Source organism: Gigantopelta aegis, chromosome 3 (genome assembly GCF_016097555.1).
Source record: "Gigantopelta aegis isolate Gae_Host chromosome 3, Gae_host_genome, whole genome shotgun sequence".
NCBI lineage: Eukaryota > Metazoa > Mollusca > Gastropoda > Neomphalida > Peltospiridae > Gigantopelta > Gigantopelta aegis.
Window position 1 is genome coordinate 75,840,765 of NC_054701.1, and position 25,131 is coordinate 75,865,895.

Here is a 25,131-nt window from a genome sequence, read left to right on the forward strand (position 1 = left end):
ACAGCGGGTTTCCTCTCAAAATCTGTGTGGTCCTTAACCATATGTCTGACGCCATATAACCGTAAATAAAATGTGTTGAGTGCGTCGTTAAATAAAACATTTTTTTCTTTCTTTGTCAAATGTTAAGAAAATCTTAAGCGGCCTTTTTATTTGTATATTGTTGTTAAGATGGTCTAACAGCTAATTTGATTATTGCATTTTAAAAGCAGAGACTTATTCCACCGTGTGTGAGGGGTTTCGATTCTATATCGGAGCTGTTACCATATTAACGAAGCGTAAAGAATAGAACTTATGTTACAAGACCTTTGGTTTCGAATGGACATTCAGCATCTTAGTAACAGTATTGTTACAAACACTGAATGGTATAACAGTGCAAATCCGCTTTTACAATCACATAAACCTACCCATAATACCACACTCGGGAAGAGTGAAATACAACTTTTAGTTGGTATTTTAATTGTAGATTTACATATTCAAGTCGTAACTTGCGTTGTGGTGTGAGTAGGTATGTGCGTCAGGGGGCACATGCCCCTAGAGGAATAGGAAAAAAAGTGCCTGTTTTAAACAAGGTTATTTTTGGTTTACTGGAAAATACCCTATTATATGCTACTATGTGTAGATGAACAAAACCGTAATGCAATTATGTTAAATAGTTAATACGTTAATATCCGTTTTATATCCCACCCCCTCCCGAGTTATTTCATATTAGATACGGCCTTGAAATTCCAATAAAATCAAATACGTAGCTATAAATAAATGACATATCTTTAAAAACTCTGATTACATTTTTATTTCTGTACCGTATTGATTGGAAAAAACCGAGATATCAAAGATCAAAGAAGGCCGACAGGAACTGTTTCTTGTGATGAAAAGAGACTCGGAGAGGAAGAAGAGAGTCCAGATCGATCAAATGGTTGATCAAGGTCTACTGTGGCAGACAACTGAAGTGGTATGTCCTACCCTGCGGCAAACGATGATCGAGAAACAGTATTTCTATTAGTCCATTTTGTTTGCAAGCGACAGGTATATTCCAGGTGAGGGTCTGAACCTCAGTTCGTGTAACTCGGTTACTTCGATAGCCATTGTTTGTTTTTGTGTTTGTATTCAACGACGATTCGGCGAGTTATCAACTATTTGGACCATCTGTCCAATACAGAGGTTAATAATTAGTTTTAGAAAAATCAGTGTCAGGAATGTCCCTTTAATTTATCAATACTAAGTATTACATTGATGGATCTAGCTGGGTCGTCAGAGCGCTCGCCTGAGGTGCTTGGGTCGTACGACTGAATTCCTCGACGGAACCATTCTCTGAATTTGTGTTCCAGTTCCTACCAGTGCCCCACAACCCCACACTATATCTACGACCGTGATAGATGCTGTCTTGTGTGTATAAATGTACATATAAAAGATCCATTGCTCATAACGGAAACAATGTAACGGGTTTTCTCTAATACAGTATGTCTCAATTATCAAATGTTTGACATCCAATAGCCGATATTAAGAAGTCAGTGTCTTCTAGTGGTCTTGTTAAACCGAACCATAGTTTGACACCCAATAGCCGATGTATATTTCGTGCAGGGGTGTCTTTAAGCATTCATTCATTCATTCATTCATTCATTTGTTAGAGGGACATTCCTGAATTTGCTGCAATTTTTAAGATGTTATCGACTAACATATCAAATATATTTTTTTGCATAAAATATTAGTGGCTGTATATTAAACGTGTTTCTGATCGTTCTAATATTTGTACTAGGTTAAATTTCATTTTATTTCCTAAAAAAGATTTGTTCGTACGTACGAAATTATTTGAAGACAAAGTCCAGTTTGGGCTTCTTACAAATATAAAGACGACCAGAAACACATTGAATATACAGACACTGATATTCTAAACAAGAAAATATATTTAAAATGTAAGTTTAATTGTAGAAATATTGTTTTAGTCGGAAACATCTTACAATGCAGCAAACACGGGAATGTCCCTTTAAACAAAACACACATTGGCTTCAAACCGACTGTTCGACTGTACTAGCATTAAATGCGATTAACTGGCCATTCCTATTTTTGGTGGATGATCCGACAGGTCCTGAGGTTAATGTCACGGGCTGTCAAGGACCGGGATGTATGATCCGACAGGTCCTGAGGTTAATGTCACAGGCTGTCAAGGACCGGGATGTATGTTCCGACAGGTCCTGAGGTTAATGTCACGGGCTGTCAAGGACCGGGATGTATGATCCGACAGGTCCTGAGGTTAATGTCACAGGCTGTCAAGGACCGGGATGTATGATCCGACAGGTCCTGAGGTTAATGCCACGGGCTGTCAAGGACCGGGATGTATGATCCGACAGGTCCTGAGGTTAATGCCACGGGCTGTCAAGGACCGGGATGTATGATCCGACAGGTCCTGAGGTTAATGCCACGGGCTGTCAAGGACCGGGATGTATGATCCGACAGGTCCTGAGGTTAATGTCACGAGCTGTCAAGGACCGGGATGTAGCCCAGTGGTAAAGCGCTCACCTCTTGCGCAATCGGTCTGCGATCGATCTCCGTCGGTAGGCCCATTGGGCTACTTCTCGTTCCAGCCAGTGCACCACGACTGACATATTAAAGGCCATGGTATGTGCTATCCTGTCTATGGGATAGTGCATATAAAAGATTACTTGCTACTAATGGAAAAAAATTATGGGTTTCCTCTCTAATTAACAAATGTTTGACATCCAATTATAGGCGATGATTAATAAATCAGTTTGCTCTAGTGATGTTGTTAAACAAAAACGTTAACAAAGACCGTGGTATGTGCGGTCCTGTCTGTGGAAAAAGTGGATACAAAAGATCCTTTGCTGCTAACGGAAAAATATAGAGGATTTCCTCGGATAAAATATGTCAGAATTATCAAATAGTTGACCTCCAGTCGCCGATCAATAGAAGTCAGTGTGATTAGTAATTAGTGTCATCTAATAGTATCGTTAAACAATATTGATATTATCTGCTATTAACTAGCCTTTCATATTTGTAGATTTACCGTTTGATCCTGGGGTTAACGTCACAAAATGTCAAATGGCATGCCAATCGGTACAGCAGGTTCGAATTCTGATAAAATACACTGTTGTGTTTATATTATTGTCATGGTTCACTTCGGTAAAACTAGGTGACTGTAACCTATACGACAGCTGTAAGAACTTGGGATGGAAGTGTTTGAAAATACCAAGGCGTACCGTGGGGAAAACGCCCTCCATTAAGCTCTTCCATCTAATGACACGGTGTCTTTCCAGCGACATAATGAAATGCACTATGCCAGTCGGACAGAATGCTGATAGGTCGAGGTTCTGAAGCACACAACATACGGATCTGTACAATGTGTGTTAAAACAGCACGGATCTGATATTTTAATTCACAACATGTCTTACTTGTAAATGACAATATTAACATATCAACTGAAACTATTAACACAAGCGCCCATTAAAATAGGCATATTTTAATTTTGACAATAATTAATACAACAAATATGTTCACCAACTTTATGTAGCAAATTTATCTGCCATTCATTCATTCATTCATTCGTTCGTTCGTTCGTTCGTTCGTTCATTCGTTCATTCGTTCAATTAATCATTCATTCATTCATTTATTCATTCATTTCATTGCATATTTATCTGTTATTTTAAATTCCATTGCATTTCTGATTACATGTTTACAACAAACTGTTATAGCTATAAACATGTGCACCATTTGTCGTGTGATGAAGTATAGGTAAATAATTAATATAAAATATATATTCACCAAATATATGTTGCAAATTAATTTGCCATTCATTCCTTGCATATGTATCTGCTATTTTAAATCCCATTGCATTTCTGAATACATTGTTATATTATAGCTATAAACGTGTGTGCCATTTGTCGTGTCATAAAGTATAGGTAAAAAAGGAGTATAATTTCATTTGCCTCACAGTGTTCTTTATGCACTTTGTCTTCTAAGTTAATAGTGTTGCTGCAGTGAGCACTGGACTTGATTTGCCAGGCAGTACAAAACCAATAATCATGTTTTATGCTTTGAAGTCTTCTGTAATGATTCCACAATGGTAGACAGCCAGTGTACTCCAAACTTGGATTACGAATTGACTGCATTAAAGTTTCATTACCATAGAAAATCAATTTACCTTCAGCTAAATGTATTGCGATGCTGCAAAGAAAATAAATACAGAGTTTTTCTTCTTTTAATGATGTAGTGCTGTGGTTGTGCGGAGAACCTGTTTACACGCACTCATACCATTGTTTTAAATGTATAACACGCAAATAATGGCTTCTTTCTAGAGAATGCTTTTGATGACTGGACGTATGCTGATTCGTTATGAATATTATATATGCCTGATATGCGTTTAACCTTTTATCACGACTTATGCGGGTACCTTTAAGAACAAATGTATTCATCTTAGGGTTTCAGTAACGTTATAAATATCCAATGCAGTACAATGACATTACTTTATGTTTCCATGTTTCATAATTAATTAAATAATCTTGTCTTTATAGTAATTTAACAAAATTGCTATAAAATGCATTTATACACTTATTATTACCTTTTTCTATTTAAAATGTGACATTGTTCTTTAAAATTTCAATATGTTCAGTTAGTGGTCTAATGTTTGTTTTGACGGCTACTTTTCAATGCATTAGCCTGCTGTTTTTAGACTACTGTTGTATCTACGCAGATCCTGTACAAATTGATAAAACAATATTACAATAATGGAAATAATGGAGTGTATAAAAAATAAAAAATAATCTGTTTGTCTCAATGACGTCATGATGAGGATGACGTCATGATGACGTTACGTCATCTTATTGTTAATTTGAAAAAGGCAATATGCCGAAACATGCCATTATTAAATAACTGAACTGTCGGTAGTAGTTTTATTATTATTATTTTTTTAATGTAATTTTGTTTATATATATATATGTATGTATGTATGTATGTATATATATGTGTGTGTGTGCGTGTGTGCGTGTGTGTGTGTGTGTATGTGTATGTATACGTTTAGACATACGTTTAGACCACAGACATCTTAGTAAAGAACGTTCAGGTCTGTTTATCAACACACCGAAACACATTCCATAGTTTGCACGTGCATCACGCAGTTGCCTCGTACACGTGCGTGGGGTGTCATTCTCAATTTTGACAATTTCCAGGAAGGTCCATTAATCACTGTTGAACATTATTTCTGTCAATCTTTTTCATTCTGTTGATCATACAGTTGTTATTGTTTTGTTTTTAGTCATTTTTATTGTTTGAATTTGCGATTTACTGATAAAAACCGTCAACTTTCAAATTTCACTTCTGACCCCAATCGTCCTTCAAGATCTTTGGTGGTCATAAAACGTACTGTAATACTGAATTACTGGTTGTAATGTTTTCCTGATTAATTCAATATTGTCATATAACCATTCCCCACAGCTAATATAACTTACAATGTTGGCAATTGTAAATTCTTATTAGAGTTCCCCTACTTGTTTTGAAGAATATATATATATATATATATATATATATATATATATATATATATATATATATACAGTCAAACGTCGATAACTCCACCTTCGATCTTTCGAAAACTTTGATCTCTCGAACTGACGCGATGGTCCCGGCCGAGTTGCTATACAAAGTAGTAATAACTGCCTTCGAAAACTCGATAAACTCGATCTCTCGACCTAATTCTTTGGTTCCAGCATAAAGATTTAATAGAATATGCACTTCTAAAACTCGACGCGTGCGGATTGATCAAACTGTCGTTGCCGATTGTATTTTAAAGACGAATGTATTGTCAGTCATGTCATGTCATATATACATGACATGACATGACTGACAATATATACTCTTCAAAAACGTCTTATACATAATATATTATATATACATAATAATTATGTATTTGACAGTTAAGTACGACTTGATTCTTTATGAATTAAACAAAAGCCATGAAAGCATGAACTTTCAGTTACGACTTGATTTTTAATAGAAAATACATGACAGGTATGCATGGATTTTAAGTATCACTTGGTTCTCTAAAGGTAATATATATGCCAACTATACATGTGCCTTTAAATATGTACATTTACTATCGTCTCTTGCTACTAATGGAAAAATGTATGAGGTTTCTTCTGAAAAAAAAATCAAAATTATTTAAGTTTGGCATCCAGTGTCCAATCAATGTGCTCTCTTGGTGTCGTTAAACAAATGAAACTTTTAAAATGCTACTCGATTCCTTGTAAAGAATACATAATATATCAGATACACAGACACCTATAAGCACTACCTGATTCCTTATATAGAATAAAAATACCAGTTATATATGTAATTAAAAAAAAAATCAACTGTTTCTATACAAAGAGACAATGAGCTGTTTATCGTTCCAGCTGATGTACCACGACTGGTATATCAAAGGCCCCATCCAGAGCGAGTTTTAACGACTCAGTGGGTAGGTGTAAGACCACTACACCCTCTTCCTTTTCGCTAACCACTAACAACAAACAACTAGCCAACTTTCCTGGACAGATAGCCGAGGTGTGTGCCCAGGACAGCGTGTCTGAACCTTATTTGGATATAAGCACGAAACTAAGTTGAAATGAAATGAAATAATAAAATTTATTAGGGCGTTGGGTGTGAACTCCACAATAGCCTTTTGCCACAAGTTGACAGTTTATGCAGGGTTGGTTTTTAATAGCACAAGCTATAATGGATTCAGCAAGTTTCAAAATCATATGAAGGAAGGAAATGTTTTATTTAACGACGCACTCAACACATTTTATTTACGGTTATATGACGTCAGACATATGGTTAAGGACCACACCGATATTGAGAGAGGAAACCCGCTGTCGCCACTTCATGGGCTACTGTTTTTCGATTACCAGCAAGGGATCTTTTATATGCACCATCCCACAGACAGAATAACACATACCACGGCCTTTGTTATACCAGTCGTGGTGCACTGGCTAGAGCGAGAAATGGGCCTACCGACGGGGATCGATCCCAGACCGACCGCGCATCAGGCGAACGCTTTACCACTGGGCTACGTCCCACCCCTCAAAATCATTTTATTCAATAAACAATTTATTAATGTTGTTCATACTCTGTGTGTTTGCCGTGATAATAAACAATTTATTAATGTTGTTCATACTCTGTGTGTTTGCCGTGATAATAAAAAAGGTAGCTGAAACATAAAATATTTCCTGTTCAAATTATTCACCAACTCCAATTGCTTAACCTTGTTTTATTTACCAAATATATTTTATACATCCAGATAGAAATTTCTTGTTAAAAACCTAAGTGGCGATCGGGTCGATTCATATAGATGCAAAACTGTAGTTACAGATCATTACTCGGTTACAGCTAGTAATGAATATTCGTATTCTTTGTAAGCATTTTAAACAATTCACTGTCATTGGCCTTCTATAGAATTCTAAAAAAAAATCCGCTTCTATCTTATTAAATAACAATAGGGTCTTTCTATATGCAAAACTTACTAAACAAAAGACAATTTGAATAGCACGCAGACATTACAACAACAACTTTATTCACATAAAGACCACCAACGGTGGTACATGTGTGACAGTGAATGTTGGCAAGCTTACATCCATACAAATATATTACTATTGGTCTCTATATTTTGTCATTATAATACTTACAAGTTTCCTCAATTTCGACAGCTGTTTCTGTTTAAATAACTCAAGTAAACTTATAAAAATTTGGTATCGTAATAAATTCTTTTTTAATATATAATTGTCTTTCCATCAAACTGCAGGGCATTCAAACAGGGCACGGTATTCATCTCCTACACACTGATGCTGGCATAGTGTACAATATGTCTCATGGTAAGGATGCTACTCCATCGTCCTCGTTCTACTGGCAATGAATGATTAGCAGTACGATTGTAATGGAAGTGACAAATTGTTACAAGAACAAGAACTGCGTTTTCACAGTAACAAACTGTATCGTAAAGCGACAGACTGAAAACAAAATAGTGTCTGGACTTTTAAGTGGAATTTCGATACTTACACCTTCGGGTTTAACGCAGGTGGCTACTGAATGTATACAGAGAAAAGGATTTTGATGAGGGGCGATACGGGTAAGGACCTGAACCACTATTGATAAGAATGGTGAAGGGGTCTTTGCAGAAATGTACTTGAGTATTACTTGTTTCTTCTCTAATTCCAACGTCCACTTCCAACTTCCTTGCTAGTCCTTGGGGTCCGCGAATCGTCTTATAGCTTAGCAGCACATTACATGTCTTACGTGATTCTACCAATAATCTCCACATTGCAGTCCGCATATCTCTCTCTCTCTCTCTCTCTCTCTCTCTCTCTCTCTCTCTCTCTCTCTCTCTCTCTCTCTTTCTCGCTGTGTCTGTCTCTGTCTGTCTGTCTGTCTGTCTGTCTGTCTGTCTCTCTCTCTCTCTCTCTCTCTCTCTCTCTCTCTCTCTCTCTCTCTCTCTCTCTCTCTCTCTCTCTCTCGGGCGGGAGGTAACCTAGTGGTAAAGAGTTCGCTTGATGCGCGGTCGGTCTAGGATCAATCCCCGTCGGTGGACACATTGGGCTATTTCTTGTTCCAGCCAGTGCTCCACAACTGGTGTAACAAAGGCCGTGGTATGTACTATACTGTCTGTGGGATGGTGCATATAAAAGACCCCTTGCTGCTAATCGAAAAACAGTAGCCCATGAAGTGGCGACAGCGGGTTTCCTCTCTCAATATATGTGTGGTCCTTAACAATATGTCTGACGCCATATAATCGTAAATAAAATGTGTTGAGTGCGTCGTCAGATAAAATATTTCTTTCCGTCCTTCTTTTCTCTCTCTCTCTCTCTCTCTCTCGCTCTCTCTCTCTCTCTCTCTCTCTCTCTCTCTCTCTCTCTCTCTCTCTCTCTCTCTCTCTCTCTCTCTCTCTCTCTCTCTCTCTCTGTTCGACTGTCTTTCTCTCTATCTCAATCCCTTTGTTTTTTCTTCGACTGTCTTTCTCTCTATCTCAATCCCTTTGTTTTTTGTCTGTCTGACTGTCTCTCTCTTGTTCCTCCATCTCTGTATGTGTATCTGTCTGTATGTCTGTCTGTCTCTCTCTTGTTCCTCCATCTCTGTTTGTGTATCTGTCTGTATGTCTGACTGTCTCTCTCTTGTTCCTCCATCTCTGTATGTGTATCTGTCTGTATGTCTGTCTGTCTGTCTGTCTCTCTCTTGTTCCTCCATCTCTGTATGTGTATCTGTCTGTATGTCTGTCTGTCTCTCTCTTGTTCCTCCATCTCTGTATGTGTGTCTGTATGTCTGTCTGTCTGTCTCTCTTTTTCTATGTCTGTCTGTCCCTGCCCTCACTCTCTCTTTTCTATCTTCTTCCCTCTATCTGTATATCTCTCTCTATCTATCTGTCTGTCTGTCTGATCTATCTATGTATCTATCTATCTATCTATCTATCTATCTATATATTTATCTCTACAAACACTTCTAGTTTGAAGTTTTGAAATGGGATGTTGGGATGTGAAATTATTCCTACCAGCCTCACTTGAGATAGATGGCTTAACCAATATACTACCGAGGCCGGACAGGCGGTCAAATCACAGTCAATCACACTCAAGCACCACCGTTAGTAGTATTCTGAGCATAAAGAAGAGTTGAGTTTAAACGAGTTCTCTCCTATCTGAAAAGATCGTAACATGATAACTGAAGATCCTCGGTACTGAAGAGTTACGAAACAAAAATAGAATGGCGTCCTTTAAATATATCGCTTAATTAAAAGCTCCACATGTGTCTATTAGATTGCAATAAATGATCAAAAACCTATAGTCCGTCCCACAGGAACCGCATTTTTTTTCACACTATGTAATTTACTACAAGTTATTTATTTCCGAGCCGATTGATTTGTAAATTGCACACACAAATTATATGTCTTTGTTATTTCCAAACCACTTTTACTTTTCTTCTTACGTCAAACCAAACTGAAATTATTTACAAAAAACATTTTAATAGAATGATGAGATGGACTATAGATGGCGATCCAGAATATTCCTTCAATAAAAGTTACTGAGGATGGCAAAACGTAGTTTTCTGTAGTTCTATAGTTTAGTTTCAGAAACTGATATGTATATATATATATATATATATATATATATATATATATATATATATATATATATATATATTATATATATATATATAGAGAGAGAGAGAGAGAGAGAGAGAGAGAGAGAGAGAGAGAGAGAGAGAGAGAGAGGAGAGAGAGAGAGAGAGAGAGAGAGAGAGAGTGTGTGTGTGTCGGAGTTGGCCGAGATTTATTGCTTTGCTTCGACTTGTATCCAAATAATCTTGAAGAACTTGGGCAGCAAAACAGTTATTTAATTCGTCCAGGTAGGCGCTCTGTTGCACTGGCTACATCTGGTACAGATTTCTGTAACCAGAGGAATGACCTATGAGCCACGTCAACAGGTAGATAATGGGTATATTAACACTACAGGTCATCAAGCGTGAGATGTGTGAACACACACACGAAATGAAAGATGCTTAATGCTTCTCACCACAGGCTAAATTACCCAATGAAAACTAAAGGCGCGTTCTAACGGTACGACTTCATGAGAGTTTTGTATGATATGATAAAGCTATATTGTAAGAAAGCCTCTGTTAATGAAATTAGACAGCGGGTTTCGTTCAAAGACAGTGTATCATAATTATCAAATGTTTGAAATCCAATAGATTAGGTAATCAATGTGCTTTAGTAGTGTAGTTAATCAAAACAAAATGTACAATGTAAATGTTTTTAACTTAGAGATGATGACCCGGGAATAACAATATCGGTTCCGGCAAAAAAGAAAAGAAAAGACCCCCCCCCCCCAAAGCGAACAAACAAACAAACAAAAACAAAATATCTTTGTATAGTATAAGCTGTCAAAATCTCGTAATACTGATTGTTATTATTACATCAACACACCATTCGACAAATCGGATGCAAGTCGTATCATGTTAGGGCGATGCATCATACTGTAATTATCTATCGCGTCATGATGACCCACCTATAAAATCGGTCGTAAGAAAATTGCATCCTACAGATTTTTACTGCAAGTTGCACCGCGGCAGCGCTCCATAAAACCCCGTTCTCACTTGAACGATTTTCTACGCGAATTCCGTGCGACCACCAAATCGTACAGCGCGTGCGGGAGTCGCACGGCAGTATGTTGATGATTCGCACACGTTGTTAGGGTGTCGTGTGTATTTCGGACATGTCGCATGCCGGTGCGACATTTTTCAAATGTTTAAAATTATCGTACGGCTGTCTCTAGGTTCGCACAGTTCGCATTGGTCGCATAGAGGTTGCACAGCAGTCGCACGGCAGTATGATAGGTTGCACGGGAGTCGTACGTGAGTCTTAAGGGAGCCGAGATGTGCGACTCCCATCAAACTTCCGTGCAACTGTCGTGCAACTGTCGTGCAACCTGTGCAAATCTCATGCTAGCGTATGCGAGCTCGGTGCAGAAAAGCAGTCGCATGGAAGTTGCACAAGTGAGACTGCGCGGGGGTGGGGTGGGGGGGGGGGGACCTAGGTAATTCGTACGGGAATCGCACGGCTGTACAATCTTTTAGTCGCACCGCAGTTGTACGAAAAATCGTTCAAGTGAGAACTGGGCTTAAGGAAACCCGTGAGTATTTTCAGGAAATAAAAATTATTATTGCGACATAACAGTGCAACAGCCGTTTGGTTCCCGATATATCCAAATCAAGACGTTGCACTGTGATGCACTCTATTTCGGGGAATCCCGTAAGGGGTCGTAACTCTCAGTAGCGCGAACAATTATCAGCGTTATTAGTGTCATCTGCTGCGACGCCTGTACGGTTGAAGTGTACGCAACAGCGACGACGGTAAGTACAGCCAATCTAGGGATTTGTGACGGTAATTACCAATCGGCTGGAAATTATTCTATAGGGTGCATATCACCAAATCAAATCCCATAGATGATAATGGTAATAACGTGTGGATAAAACTGCAGATGCATCGTTTGATACTTCAGTTACCATACTACTATTAATATATGACATACAATGAATAAAAGTCCTGATTTAACGATATGTGAGGTATAGGGACGAACTCACAATATAGAGGGTGGGGGCAAAATAACACGAACACATACTCACACGAGTATGTGTATATATATATTAAAACAAAAAAGTACATTAACGGTAAAAGTATTAAAGGTATTTATATTAAATGTAAAAGTAAAATTATTCAAAGTAAAATTAGCGATTTCTGGGAACTATCCCGGTGAATACGAAAAAAGCTGTATGACAATTATAATTTAATTGTATTTTAAATTCGTGTGTTTCTAACCAATTGTGTAATCCGCTACCCATGGCTACGTTCACATTGCAGTTCGTCTCCACCTCCTCTCTCGCACACTCTTTCTATCTATCTCTGTCTCTCCTCCTTCTCTCAATCTTCCTATATGCACCATATCTCTTTCTCTTTATCTCTCTCTCCCTCCCTCCCTCTGAGAGAGAAGAGGGTGCAGTGGCCTTACACCTACCCACTGAGTCGTTAAAACTCGCTGTGGGTGGGAGCCGGTACCGGACTGCGAACTCTGTACCTACCAGCCTTATGTCTGATGGCTTAACCACGACACCACTGATGCCGGTATATAACCCATCAAACAAGCAAGCAAAGAAACAAGCACACTAAAACAGCATAAAAGAACACATCAGGTAATTTTACCTACATGTCTCTATGGGAAAAAACCGATGCCATTAAATAAGTCAAGGGAGCGGCTTGGGTAGATCAGAGATTGAAGTAGATAAGTAAGCATTACTGGACAAAATAATTAAATCCTAGCGCATTTTGTTTCCCCGATTACCGCCAAGCCTCAAAATACACTTATTTTTAAATTCGTGTAAAAATTAAATTGCTTTTATATATTTTTTAAAATTATGTGATGTTACAGTTATCGATGAACTTTCGTATACATTTTTGCAATAATTGTATAACAGAGTCGATAAAAAAATAAACAATATTTCGGATTTCAAATATTCTATAAAAAAAAAAAACGGTGGTATTTGCGACTTTAATATATAGGGCCGTATCATTTGGCGACAGCACAGTACGAATTTTTTAAATTTTAATTTCAAAATAGCTCGAGTGTCCCCTGGTTCTGTCCTGCTTATACTGTTGGGCCACATATACTGTCCAACAATTAAAACCTCGAATATTTTAATATACACATGTATATGTCATTTTATGACAGCTAATTCAGTAAGTAGACTGTCAATAGTGACCCTAAGTGTTCACAAGACTTTGATAATTTTAATAGAAACAAAGATTATTGGGATTCAAATCGAATGATTTTATACAAATTAAAATAGAACTAAATTTACAGTCGCGTTACTTTTGTTGTTCAGTATACACACATGATGGCGGGATCTACCTCATTTGGGAGAGCGCTCGCCTGAGGTTCTTTGGTCGTAGGATCGAACCACCTTGATGGACCCATTATCTAATCTCCCCGTCCCAGCCAGTGCTCAACGACAAATATACTAAAGGCCGTGGTATGTACTATCCTGTCTGTGGGAAATGAAAATAAAAGATCCTTTGCTACTAATAGAGAAATGCAAAGGCTTTAAAAAAAAAAAAGAGACTATGAATCGGAATTATCACATTTTGTGACATCCAATAACCTATGATCAATAAATCAATGTGGTTTAGTGGTGTCGTTAAACAAAACAAGCTTTAACTTCGTTTTAAACATATACACATACTAGAGTTCCTTTTTTGTTTGTGTGCAGAGGACTGTCGCTGTACCAAGGCTAACAGCTTATTACCCCCCCCCCCCCCCCCCCCCCCCCCATCCCTCCAGTTATTTCAGGCTAGTTACTGCCCTGGTATATATTTGTAAGAAACAAATATTTGAAACACTCTAGATTAAATGAACGCAAAATATTGACAGCTAACCGACCTGGTGCCCTTAGGCTTTCTCTCGTTTGTTTTTCTCTTACAGACATCGCCAAATGGAAACGCGATATATTCTATAGTCTTTCAGTGGCAAGAATTATATCCGACTGACACAAATGGACAAATTGCTCTTTACACAAAAACATGCTCTTAGCTATTTTCTCAGCAGTAAACGCAAGGATCCGGCTCATGCTAATTTTGCAAGCGTCTATGAGATCCAAGATACGACCGGGAAATGGTTTTACAATGAAACGTGTTAGTACTATTGACTGCCCGAGTTTGACCCGTACACGGGCGGCTGTTTATCGAAAATGGTGGGACACATCTACAATATGTTGCTAAATGACTGCCCACCTGTTTAATTCTCGTAATTAGGTCCGGCTTTCAGTATCTCCCCGCGGCGAATTCAATATTCGTTATTGACAACACATTGATACAAAAGTCCAGGATACCGAATAAGTGCAACAGGCAGCAAAAAAAACCTGTATGACCTCGGGTTATATTTTATATATACATATATATATAAATGAAAGAATAAATAAATATAATAAACAGGTACACATATAGATAGATAGATAGACATACATATTAAAATAAAAAGATTAGTAGATAGGTGAATGGATATATATATATATATATATATATATATATATATATAATTACAAATTTTCCGCTTTTATACGACTTCCTCATTTCTGATTGGACGAGGTTGAAGAAAACCTGAACGTTATCCTTCAATAAACCTCACAAAATTACGTCATTACGCCAGCTTGGACGTTATTACGCAGAACAGGTCATGGAAAGGACGTTAGAAGCTGATTTATGTGTATTTTAACTAAATATGGTGTGTCCAGGCGCTTGTGCATACATTTCAGAAAGAGGGGGAGGGGCTAAACTCTGACTAGCAAAATTTATGAGTGGTTAAGACATGCTTCTCTGGAAAAGTATTGGAAAAAAAGAGAAAATGTGCTTGATGAAGGGGAGAGTTCGACTGCCGTAACCCACCCTTTGCACAGGCTCCTGTCTTTGTAATTATATACAATCTGTTTGTCATTTTTAAAATGAATTTATCGATGTATAACTGTCAGAAACTGCATAAAATTGCGTAGCGTAGTGAAGGATTTTAAACTAAACGCCTCAGAAAATGACGTCATTACGTCAAATGGGACGTCATTACGTAAAGCAAATCATGAGATAAGAACGTTAGAAATTGATTTATGAATTATGTGTAGTTTTAACTAAATAAGTTGTGCTGTTTGTAATTGTAAATTTTAATATATATATATATATATATATATATATATATATATATATATATATATATATATATATTATATATATATATATATTATCATATCATATAATATCTTACATTTTCAGTGCAATCAAAGTATGTGATATTTTTCAGATCACATACTTTAAGAATCTGATAACTTTGCAAATTAGATGTAAATTAGTCGAGGTCTCGGCACTAGGTTTATTGACATTTAAGCAAACGTACTTGGGTGACACTTCATGATTGACGTATGCATTCATAGTCATCAAATAAAAACATTTCAATGGCAATTTGACACTGAAAGCTGTCCAGCGTTCAGAAAACAAAAAACGTTAGGCATAACTTTATTTTGATGTAAGGACATCCAAAATGACGTCATTCGAGTTTGACGTCATTTCCATTCTAAAAATACACCGCGCCACATAATCTTACGTCATTTGAATATCTAGTAATGGCGGACTGGAATTAAAGTTGCGTGTATAATTTACAAAAACACGGTGTATTAAGCTTGAGTTTATATGATAAAGAGATTATTACCCTCGTGTATTTCGGTATCATCAGAGTCAGAGGCTCGCATAATACAATTTTTATTCCTAATATATGATATTGACGATACCGAAAAACACTCTGGTAATAACATATATATATATATATATATATATATATATATATATATATATGTATGTGTGTGTGTGTGTGTGTATGTGTGTGTGTGTGTGTGTATGTATGTATATATATGTATGCATGTATGTATGTATGCATACATACATGTATATACACACAGTAGTAGATGGATAGCTAGCTAGCTAAATACTTTACAATGAATGAATGTATGAATGAATGAATGAATGAATGAATGGATGGTGATGTATCACCTCGATGTATATGACAACGCGCGTCTGTCTGCTTATAAAATATCCCTTACTGCTTTTTTTTGTGGGAGTAACCTACGTAGTGGCATTGGCCATAGCTCTAGATCAAGTATCGAAATAAATGAATGAATTAATGTTTAACGACACCCCAGCACGAAAAATACATCGGCCATTGGGTGTTAAACTGTGTCAAAATAGAAATTTGTTAGACACCGAAATAGCCGTGTTTTAAAATGTACTGAGATGTCGTAAAATAAAATAAAATAATTTTCCTGCTCCTTCGCCTGTCCTCTTATGACGTTCTCTAGCATGGAAGATACGATGACTTAATCTACTATAGTGGTGCGTTGTAGGATTGTAGCGTCTTGGAAAGCCTCATTTGCAGGCGGCTCTCGAAGTTCTGCAATGCAGGTACCACGACCAATCAATACGAACGAGTCTGGCCGTAGATCAATATGGTTCAAAACAGAATACGTCCAGCTTCGTACTTAAAAAAGATATCATGCCAACGAAAGAGAGAGTGTGTATGTATGTGGTCTCATATTCTAAACAGTTTTAGCATGGTATCCAGTAAAAGGAAAGACAACAGTGTTCCCACGGAGACTTAACAAGACAGGATGGTCAAAGGTATTTAGGTGAATTATGTTCTACAGGGGAAACACCAACTGACGTTTAATTGTAGCGATTGGTGGATCATTCTATTTTGTCTTATTTTTTCCACCTCTCTGAAGTTGAAGGACATCATTTTTGATATTGTGTTTACACATAAGGGTGTACATGTTTTTGATCTGTGCAATTACCTTTAATGACTTTCATTTTTTTTCTACAGTCTGTTTTGTGTCTTTGTTCTTCTTCGATAGAGTTTAAAAAAAAATCAGTCCCGTCTAATTAATGATCTATTTTATTATACCAGTCTTAAAAGCATGAACATATGGTTGTTGCTTCATTAGCTTTAATGAATTATATTCAGCCGGGTTTTCCTCTTTGAATCATTATCGAACTTTGCCGATTTGTTTTCCGTCGTGTGAGCCTTTATTCGGAGTCTATTTTCTCTTCGCAGGATTGATCGGGACGGCTTGTAAAGAACTCACCGAGACTCTATCCCTGCATCGATGTTGACTGTCACCCCGCGGCTCAGAAGCAGACGATATTCCCAAATCTGCTCCAGAGACAGAAGCACGGTTTGTGTGGAGCACAAGTTTTCAGATGATGGGTGAACACAAACAGCGTAATTTCAACAATGACTCAAAGACTCGTGATTAGTAAGAATCTAAAGGTGTTGCAGAGATATACGTCGTCTGCTGCGGACTGGAAAATACACACAGTTACCTGACTAAGAAATAAAGGGAGAAAGAGAGACAGATTTGTTTTAGAAGAAAACACAGCACATTCACAAAGAACATGGATATCCGTTTTCGACGCAGTGTGTGTCATTTAAGCAGGTTTAAATTGCATCGCAGTGTGATTCGGAGCAAACCGGTTACGTGGTTTTCGTAATTAAAGCGTCTTGTTAGCAAAGATGACAAAAATCCGATAGATATCTTCAACCGGACGTGGGATAATTAACCTTCTGATAGCATTTAAAGCAGGTGTTTAAACACGATCAGCGAGCGATGAGAGGCGAATCTCTTCTCCGTGACCAAGGGATGGTTTTCGCATTAACCTTAATGGTCTTAATCCTACTGCAGAATGTGTCTTCTGTGCGGAATAGCACTTCCGCTAAGATCGTGAACGCTGTGATTCCCGGGGAGATTATTCTTGGCGGTCTGTTCCCCGTCCACCAAAAGGGAGAAGGGGAGAAACCGTGCGGGAGCGTGAACTCTGACAGGGGGATAGAGCGGCTCGAGGCCATGCTGTTCACAATAGACCAAATCAATCGGAACAATACGATTCTTCCAGGAATCAAACTTGGTGCGTCTGTCTACGACACTTGCGCCAGGGCCACGTATGCCTTAGAACAGTCCTTGGAGTTCATCCGAGCCTCTTTCACGTCTCTCGACGCCTCCGAGTTCGTGTGCATGGACGGCTCGACGGCCAGGGCCAAGCACGAACCCACGGCCGTGGCGGGGGTCATAGGAGGATCCTACAGTACCGTGTCCATCCAGGTGGCTAATTTGCTTAGACTCTTTAAGCTGCCACAAGTCAGTTACGCGTCCACCAGTGCCGCTTTGAGTGACAAAACCAGGTTTGATTACTTCGTACGGACGGTACCCCCGGACACGCTACAGGCCAAGGCCTTGGTGGACATCGTGCAGGAGTTTAACTGGACGTATGTGTCTACCGTGGCGTCCGAAGGGGAGTACGGAGAGTCTGGGATAGATCAGTTTCGGCAGGAGGCCAGAGCGAGGAATATCTGCCTCGCAGCGACTGTCAAAATTCCTGGCAATTCTAATAATAAAACTTTTGATTACGTCGTTAACGAGTTGCTCCTGAAGACAAAGGCCAGTGTGGTAATAGTTTTCGTGAGGGTAGAACATGCTAAAGGATTACTGGACGCCGCCACCCGTAGGAATATAAGCGGCAGATTTGTGTGGATAGCCAGTGATGCCTGGGGTAGGAACCACAACCCTGTTAAAAACAACCATTTAGCTGCCCAAGGGGCGATAACTTTAGAACTACAGTCCACCCAGGTGGTTCCATTTGAAAAATATTTTGTGAACTTAAAACCACACACCAATATTAGAAACCCGTGGTTCAAAGAATATTGGACTGCAGTTCATAAATGCAAATGGCCCGAAGACGTTCCCATCCATGAATTAAACAGCGCCAAGTTATGCACTGGATATGAAATATTGAATCGAAAGATCTCCCAGCAGGAAGGCAAAGTTCAGTTTATTTACGACGCGGTGTATGCCATGGCACTGGCTCTGGACAAAATGCAGCGAACCTTATGCCCAGGCACGACTCGTCTCTGCCGCAAAATGTCCAAAATTGACGGTGATAAACTTTTTAAGGATTTCTTATCGAACGTATCTTTTGAAGGTAAGTTTTGGCATGCTTCTCTCCTCTAGGATTACAATTTACACTATTATTATCCCATTTGTAGAATCTGATTGAGTATCCTTTGCATAATTAAAATTCTATTGAATAACAATTTACACTATCATTATCCCATTTCTCAATTCTGAAGGAGTATCCTTCGCATAATTAAAATTATCTTGAATAACAATTTACACTATCATTATCCCATTGGTGAAAATCTGAAGGATTATCCTTCGCATAATTAAACTTCTCTTGAATAACCCATTTGTCAAATCTGAATGAGTATCGTTCGCATAATTAAAATTGATACGTGTCGGTCAAATACCAATAATCTAGTCAGTCCAGTCGTGTATTGTCAGATACCCATGAACTAGCCAGTTCAGTCCAGAGTGAAATATTCGCACTGTTAAACATGTCCCGGTCGTCTTGTTTGGACAACCTTATAGCGTACCTGAAACTTAATCAAATATTGGTAGGTTGATAAAGTAACAGATCGGGGTGTATGCTGAAATAAAGGAAACACTGTGTATTGTAGACCACATTTCAGTTACTATTACCATTGTAATCTGTGTATAAAGTAAGCAGGATGTAATGTAAGACTGGGTCTTAGTAACGAGGTCACTTCCTGGCACTTTGGATGAGGGTTTTGGTTGCAGTCACACGTTCCAGTTAGTGTTGGTGTGATCCCTTATTTCTTTTAATCAGTATAAGCCAGAGACCGGACCCAGGATTGACATGCCTGAAATCCTAGTGGTATAGGGGCATGTAAAAAGTGTTCTCTCTCTCTCTCTCTCTCTCTCTCTCTCTCTCTCTCTCTCTCTCTCTCTCTCTCTCTCTCTCTCTCTCTCTCTCTCTCTCTTCTCTATCATCTCTCTCTCTCTCTCTCTCTCTCTCTCTCTCTCTCTCTCTCTCTCTCTCTCTCTCTCTCTCTCTCATCTATCTTTTCTCATCTCTCTCTCTCTCTCTCTCTCTCTCTCTCTCTCTCTCTCTCTCTCTCTCTCTCTCTCTCTCTCTCTCTCTCTCTCTCTCTCTCTCCAAAAAAGCAAAGGTAAACTCGTCCAGCCCTACCTTCATCCCACAGAAACACCAGCCTTGTTCTTTTAAATGGTTTTACGTTAAACTGTCTAGATGGTTTCAACAATGTGGACTCAGTCGAGAATGAGAACGAGTTAGTCCACGCTAAAACCACTCCCTGAATATCACAAGAGGTAATACCAGTAGACAGTGCGTTCAAGTTGGTACTTTACAAGAACATCATTTTAAGAAACAGGATGTCGTTTTATTATAAGATATTTTTAATACCGCAGCAACACTAAAAATAGCGAGCATACCGGCCCTTTGGCGAGAATGATATTGTTCTGTTTTTACTTTGTAAAAAAATATAATGTTACACGTATTATCTGCGAAATAAACCTGCCAGGCCGATTAAACACTCTTCTGAGTTTGCTATTATTTTAACATGTCATTTTATTTCCAAAACATCTGTCCCAGATTCAGTCACTGGCCTGGAGCGGGGCGTAGCCCAGTGGTAAAGCGCTCTCCTAATGCGCGGTCAGTCTAGGATCGATTCCCATATGTGGGCCCATTGGGCTATACCTCTTTAAACGAGGGACGGGCTTAGCCCAGTGGTAAGGCGCTCACCTGATACACGGTCGGTCTGGGATCGATCCCCATCGGTGGGCTCATTGGGCTATTAAATTGTCTCATCCCATCGAGTGCACCACGACTGGTTTATCAAAGGCCGTGGTATGTGCTATCCTGTCTGTGTGATGGTGGATGTAAAAGATCCCTTGCTACTAAGTGAAAAATGTATTGTGATGTCCTCTTTAATACAATATGTCTGAATTACCAAATGTTTGATATTAACAGTAACGTTAACATTTAAACATTGTAATATTAGTACATCAACTAATGATAAAAAAAGCCATTAATATTATTTGAAAAAAAAAAAACAATAAAAAAATCCCAAACACGAACAAACAACCCATTGTCCAAAGATTAGTGTGACGTACGTACTTAGTTAATCAATGCTAAGTTCGGAATACTGGTAACTGAAATATTGATTAGACTGTATAACACATGCCTATACTTAATATGCGGCTAATGTACGTGATCTACATTAGATGTACGTATTAGTCAAAATTAACGAAAGACGTAGCAATCGATTTCCAGATATGTACAGATAAACCTCATGGAAAAGCACTTAATGTAGTAGACCCTTGGAAAATATAAGGTCCTTTATTGGAAAAATGCGTGCCCTTGGTAACAATGTCCATGTTGAGCGCATTTAATAAAGAGCAAACTTTTCCAAGAATACATAAAAAAGCTCTCGATTATTACGACCATTGGTTTTTGTGTCATCTGTGTCTATGGTTATCGTTCCGGGAATGTGTAGATAGCGATGGCCGTGTTTGACAACACATGTTTATATTGAAATCACCACGTGACTGGCGAAACTAATGGGAGAATTAGTGTTCAACATTGTACGTTTTTTTTAAACGTTGGACAATATATTTTGGAGGTATATTTGCCCTTTACAGAAGATAAAATATGATATTCGAAGTACAATTGCATTAATCCTCTGTCTGTTGTTTGGGCGTAGTGAGTATCTTTGAACAGGGGTTAGCAGTGATGATCAAATTGGGCTCTACCGACATGATGACCGATTTTAAAAATCGATAATCGATTATCGTGGAAAATATTAACTTTGGTTGTTCTTACAGTTTAAATGATGATGAAATTAATGTAAATATTTTGAGGTTTAGGTTTGTTTTCAAATGATAGTAGAAAAAAACTGGATATTGAATAGGTGTTAAAGAGAAACTATTGCGATTCGAAGAATGTACCATGATCCCGACCGCATAGTGCATAGTCCTAATAATTGAAATGATTTTAAGTCCATTTAATTCGAACCGATTGTATCATCGAGAGTTGGTCGTTTAGTGCAAACCGATTGCAACCGATGATTGATAATGGAATTCCAATCGATTTTCATCACTGGTGGATAGTAAAAGGAGAAATCATGCTACCATTTTCCCCTGTTATTGTACACAGTAATGCCGTATTTAGAACACTGGAAATCTAAATTTTCTTGGGCAAGCATACACCAAACCAAATTCAAACGGGTTAAAATGTGCATCCTCTGAACCAATTCACAGACAGTTATCCCCCACCCCCACCGCCCCCACTTTTAAATACACTCCACAATGATGTATATATGGTATATGAAAACTAGATACATGGGCTGCGTTCTTTGGCATCTTCAGTGGTTACAATCTCATCCTAGTGTTAATAATGAGACTTTCCTTGTTCCTGGCTGGAGGAGTCATCATTTCCTCTATCTCGTCGAGTCGAGTGCAGTGTCCTGGGGTTTTTTCTCTCTCTATCCCACATAATGAGAGCTGATTGAATCTTGCAGTATAATACAGCACGGACACGTTCTATACTACTATAATTTGACATGATTTGATTGCAAAATACGGCCACACGAACGCGCCCACTTAGGTTATCAGGCAAATGATGTTCCACTAATTCCACCGTTCGGAATCGGTGTAATGATTCGCCGTGCGACACACAGGGGCAATGCATGTAGCCGGCGTCCGTCCTAGCTGCCGGCTTGTATTATCACAACCACACAAGGATTGTTGGATTGCTGGCAAAAAGCGATTTTACTACAAACTATAACCAGACTTTGTATGTGTATTGTGTTGTATTATATTGTAGTGTAGTGCATACACAGACACAGGTACACACATACACACACGCGCGCGCATACACACACACAAACACGCACACACATACATTCATACATATACGCACACATACATTCATACATGCATACATACACACATACATACATATATAGATACAAACATACACAACCACAAACACATACATACAAACACACATACATACATACACACTGCAAACATACACATGCATATATACATTCATTCATACATACATTCATTCATTCATTCATATATACATACATACATACATACATACACTCACATACATACATACATACATACATACATACATACACACACATACATGGAAGCTTCAATAGCTCAGAGCGTATCGTGGTTAGTCTTGCAATTTGCGGGCGAATCGGTGTCACAGGTTCGAGTCCCAGCAACGGCATGGGACAATTTTTGAGGCCAGAAAGGATTTAATTATCCCCTGTGCCAGTGCGTTAATATATATGTATGTAATAGTCAACCTCGATATTCATACATCAGTACATACATACATACACAAAACACACACATACACACACGCACACACACCACACACACACATACATACATACTACACACTACACACACATCAGTTCAGCTTTCACAAAATAAGATTTACCAGACGCAAGATTATAACATTTATATTTTCAACAGAAACAAACGTCCAACAGACAGTAACTCCAGCTTTTGTTTTTCAATTTACGGATTTAGGACTGCTAGCAATAGTTGGATTGTTCAGAGGCGGAACCAGGAATTTACTTTGGATGGTTACATCTCACAAAAAGTGTCCCTATAACATATTTGAAGACACACTCTTTGCCCAAGGATAAATAATTAAAGTATTGTACGAACGCCGTTCCGTCTCATTTCATTGGTTGCCTTGGTTTTGTCTAGTATCGATCCCCGTCGGTGGACCCATTGGGCTATTTCTCATTTCAGTCAGTACACCACCACTGGTTTATAAAAAACCGTGGTGTGTGCTATCCTGTCTGTGGAATGGTGCATATAAAATATACACAAAATTACCAAATGCTTGACGTTCAATAGATGATTAAAAAAAACCCAATGTGCTCTAGTGGTGTCGTTTAATTAAACAGAAGTTGTTTTCTCATGATATTAATACAACATTTTTCTTTCAAACTTGGTATGCCGTTTACATTAATTTTGTTGTTATGGTAAACTGATCATTCATTCATTGGACGTTGTCTCTTTATCACATCACTACACTTGTATTGCTTGAGAGTGATGCGTGCGTGAGTGCGTGTGAATGTTTGTGCGTGCGTGTGTGCGTAGCTCACCTGAGAGGTGATAGATAAGAAGATCAATCGTCCTCTATGAACTCGAGATTTTCCTGCCTCATTTCAACCAATGCCTCACGACGCGTACATCAAACGACGTGGTATGTACTGTTCTGTATACGTACGTAAACTATCCATTGCTGCTTTGTAGGTAGGAGTAGCATATGTGGCGACAGCGGGTTTTCTGTCCTCTCGGCCAAATGTGAACATAATCATATAATCGACACCAAATAGCTGTAGTTTAAAATGTGCTCAGCTGAGGTGTCATCAAACATACATTCCTTTCCTTTTCGTTTGTCTTTGAGGAGTGATAAGGGGAGAGCGGGACGTATTCCGCTGGTAAAGCGCTCTCCTGATGCGCGGTTGGTCTAGGATCGATCCTCGTCGGTGCGCTCATTGGGCTATTTCTCGTTCCATCCAGCGCACCACGACTGGTATATCAAAGGCCATGGTATGTGCTATCCTGTCTGTGAGATTGTGCATATAAAAGATGCCTTGCTACCAATGTAAACATGTAGCGGGTTTTCTCGCTAAGACTATGTCAAAATTACCAAATGTTTGACATACAATAGCTGGTCCTTAATAAATCATTGTGCTCTAGTGGTATCGTTAAACAAAACAAACTTTAACTTTGATGGAGGATGTACACTCCAGAGTCCCCTGTGGATACGACACTGATGTCAACACTTCCTACTATTTAACGTGTATTAAAGCGTAAACATATGTATCAGAGAAGGTGCTAAATATGTAAGGTTTTTTTAGGTAGTGTAGGTAATGTTTTAACATTTTTCTTTCCTACATTCACCCTACAGGTTCAGATAAAATGTTACGCGTATAGTCGTTTCATCTACATATTAATAATTACAAATAAAAAAAACCAAATACAAAGAAAACGGATTGGGGTCGATCCTTTTTCCTAGGTAGGATCGACTTCTCTGAAACTGACAATGTTGTAAGGCCTTAGTACCTCCATGGACTTTTTTAAGATCTTAGAAAGATCGGCACCCTA

At 38.4% G+C, this 25,131-nt stretch overlaps 1 protein-coding gene across 2 annotated transcripts in view; it reads left to right on the top strand.

The window, feature by feature from the left end:
- Positions 1–25,131, top strand: part of LOC121369091 (metabotropic glutamate receptor 3-like) — a 184,463-nt gene that overhangs the window by 93,038 nt on the left and 66,294 nt on the right. For both annotated transcript variants that reach the window (XM_041493940.1, XM_041493941.1), the window contains exon 2: positions 17,160–19,081. In XM_041493940.1, coding sequence (XP_041349874.1) covers positions 17,713–19,081 — 1,369 coding nt within the window. In that variant the 5' untranslated portion in view covers positions 17,160–17,712. The remainder of the gene's footprint in view (positions 1–17,159; positions 19,082–25,131) is intronic.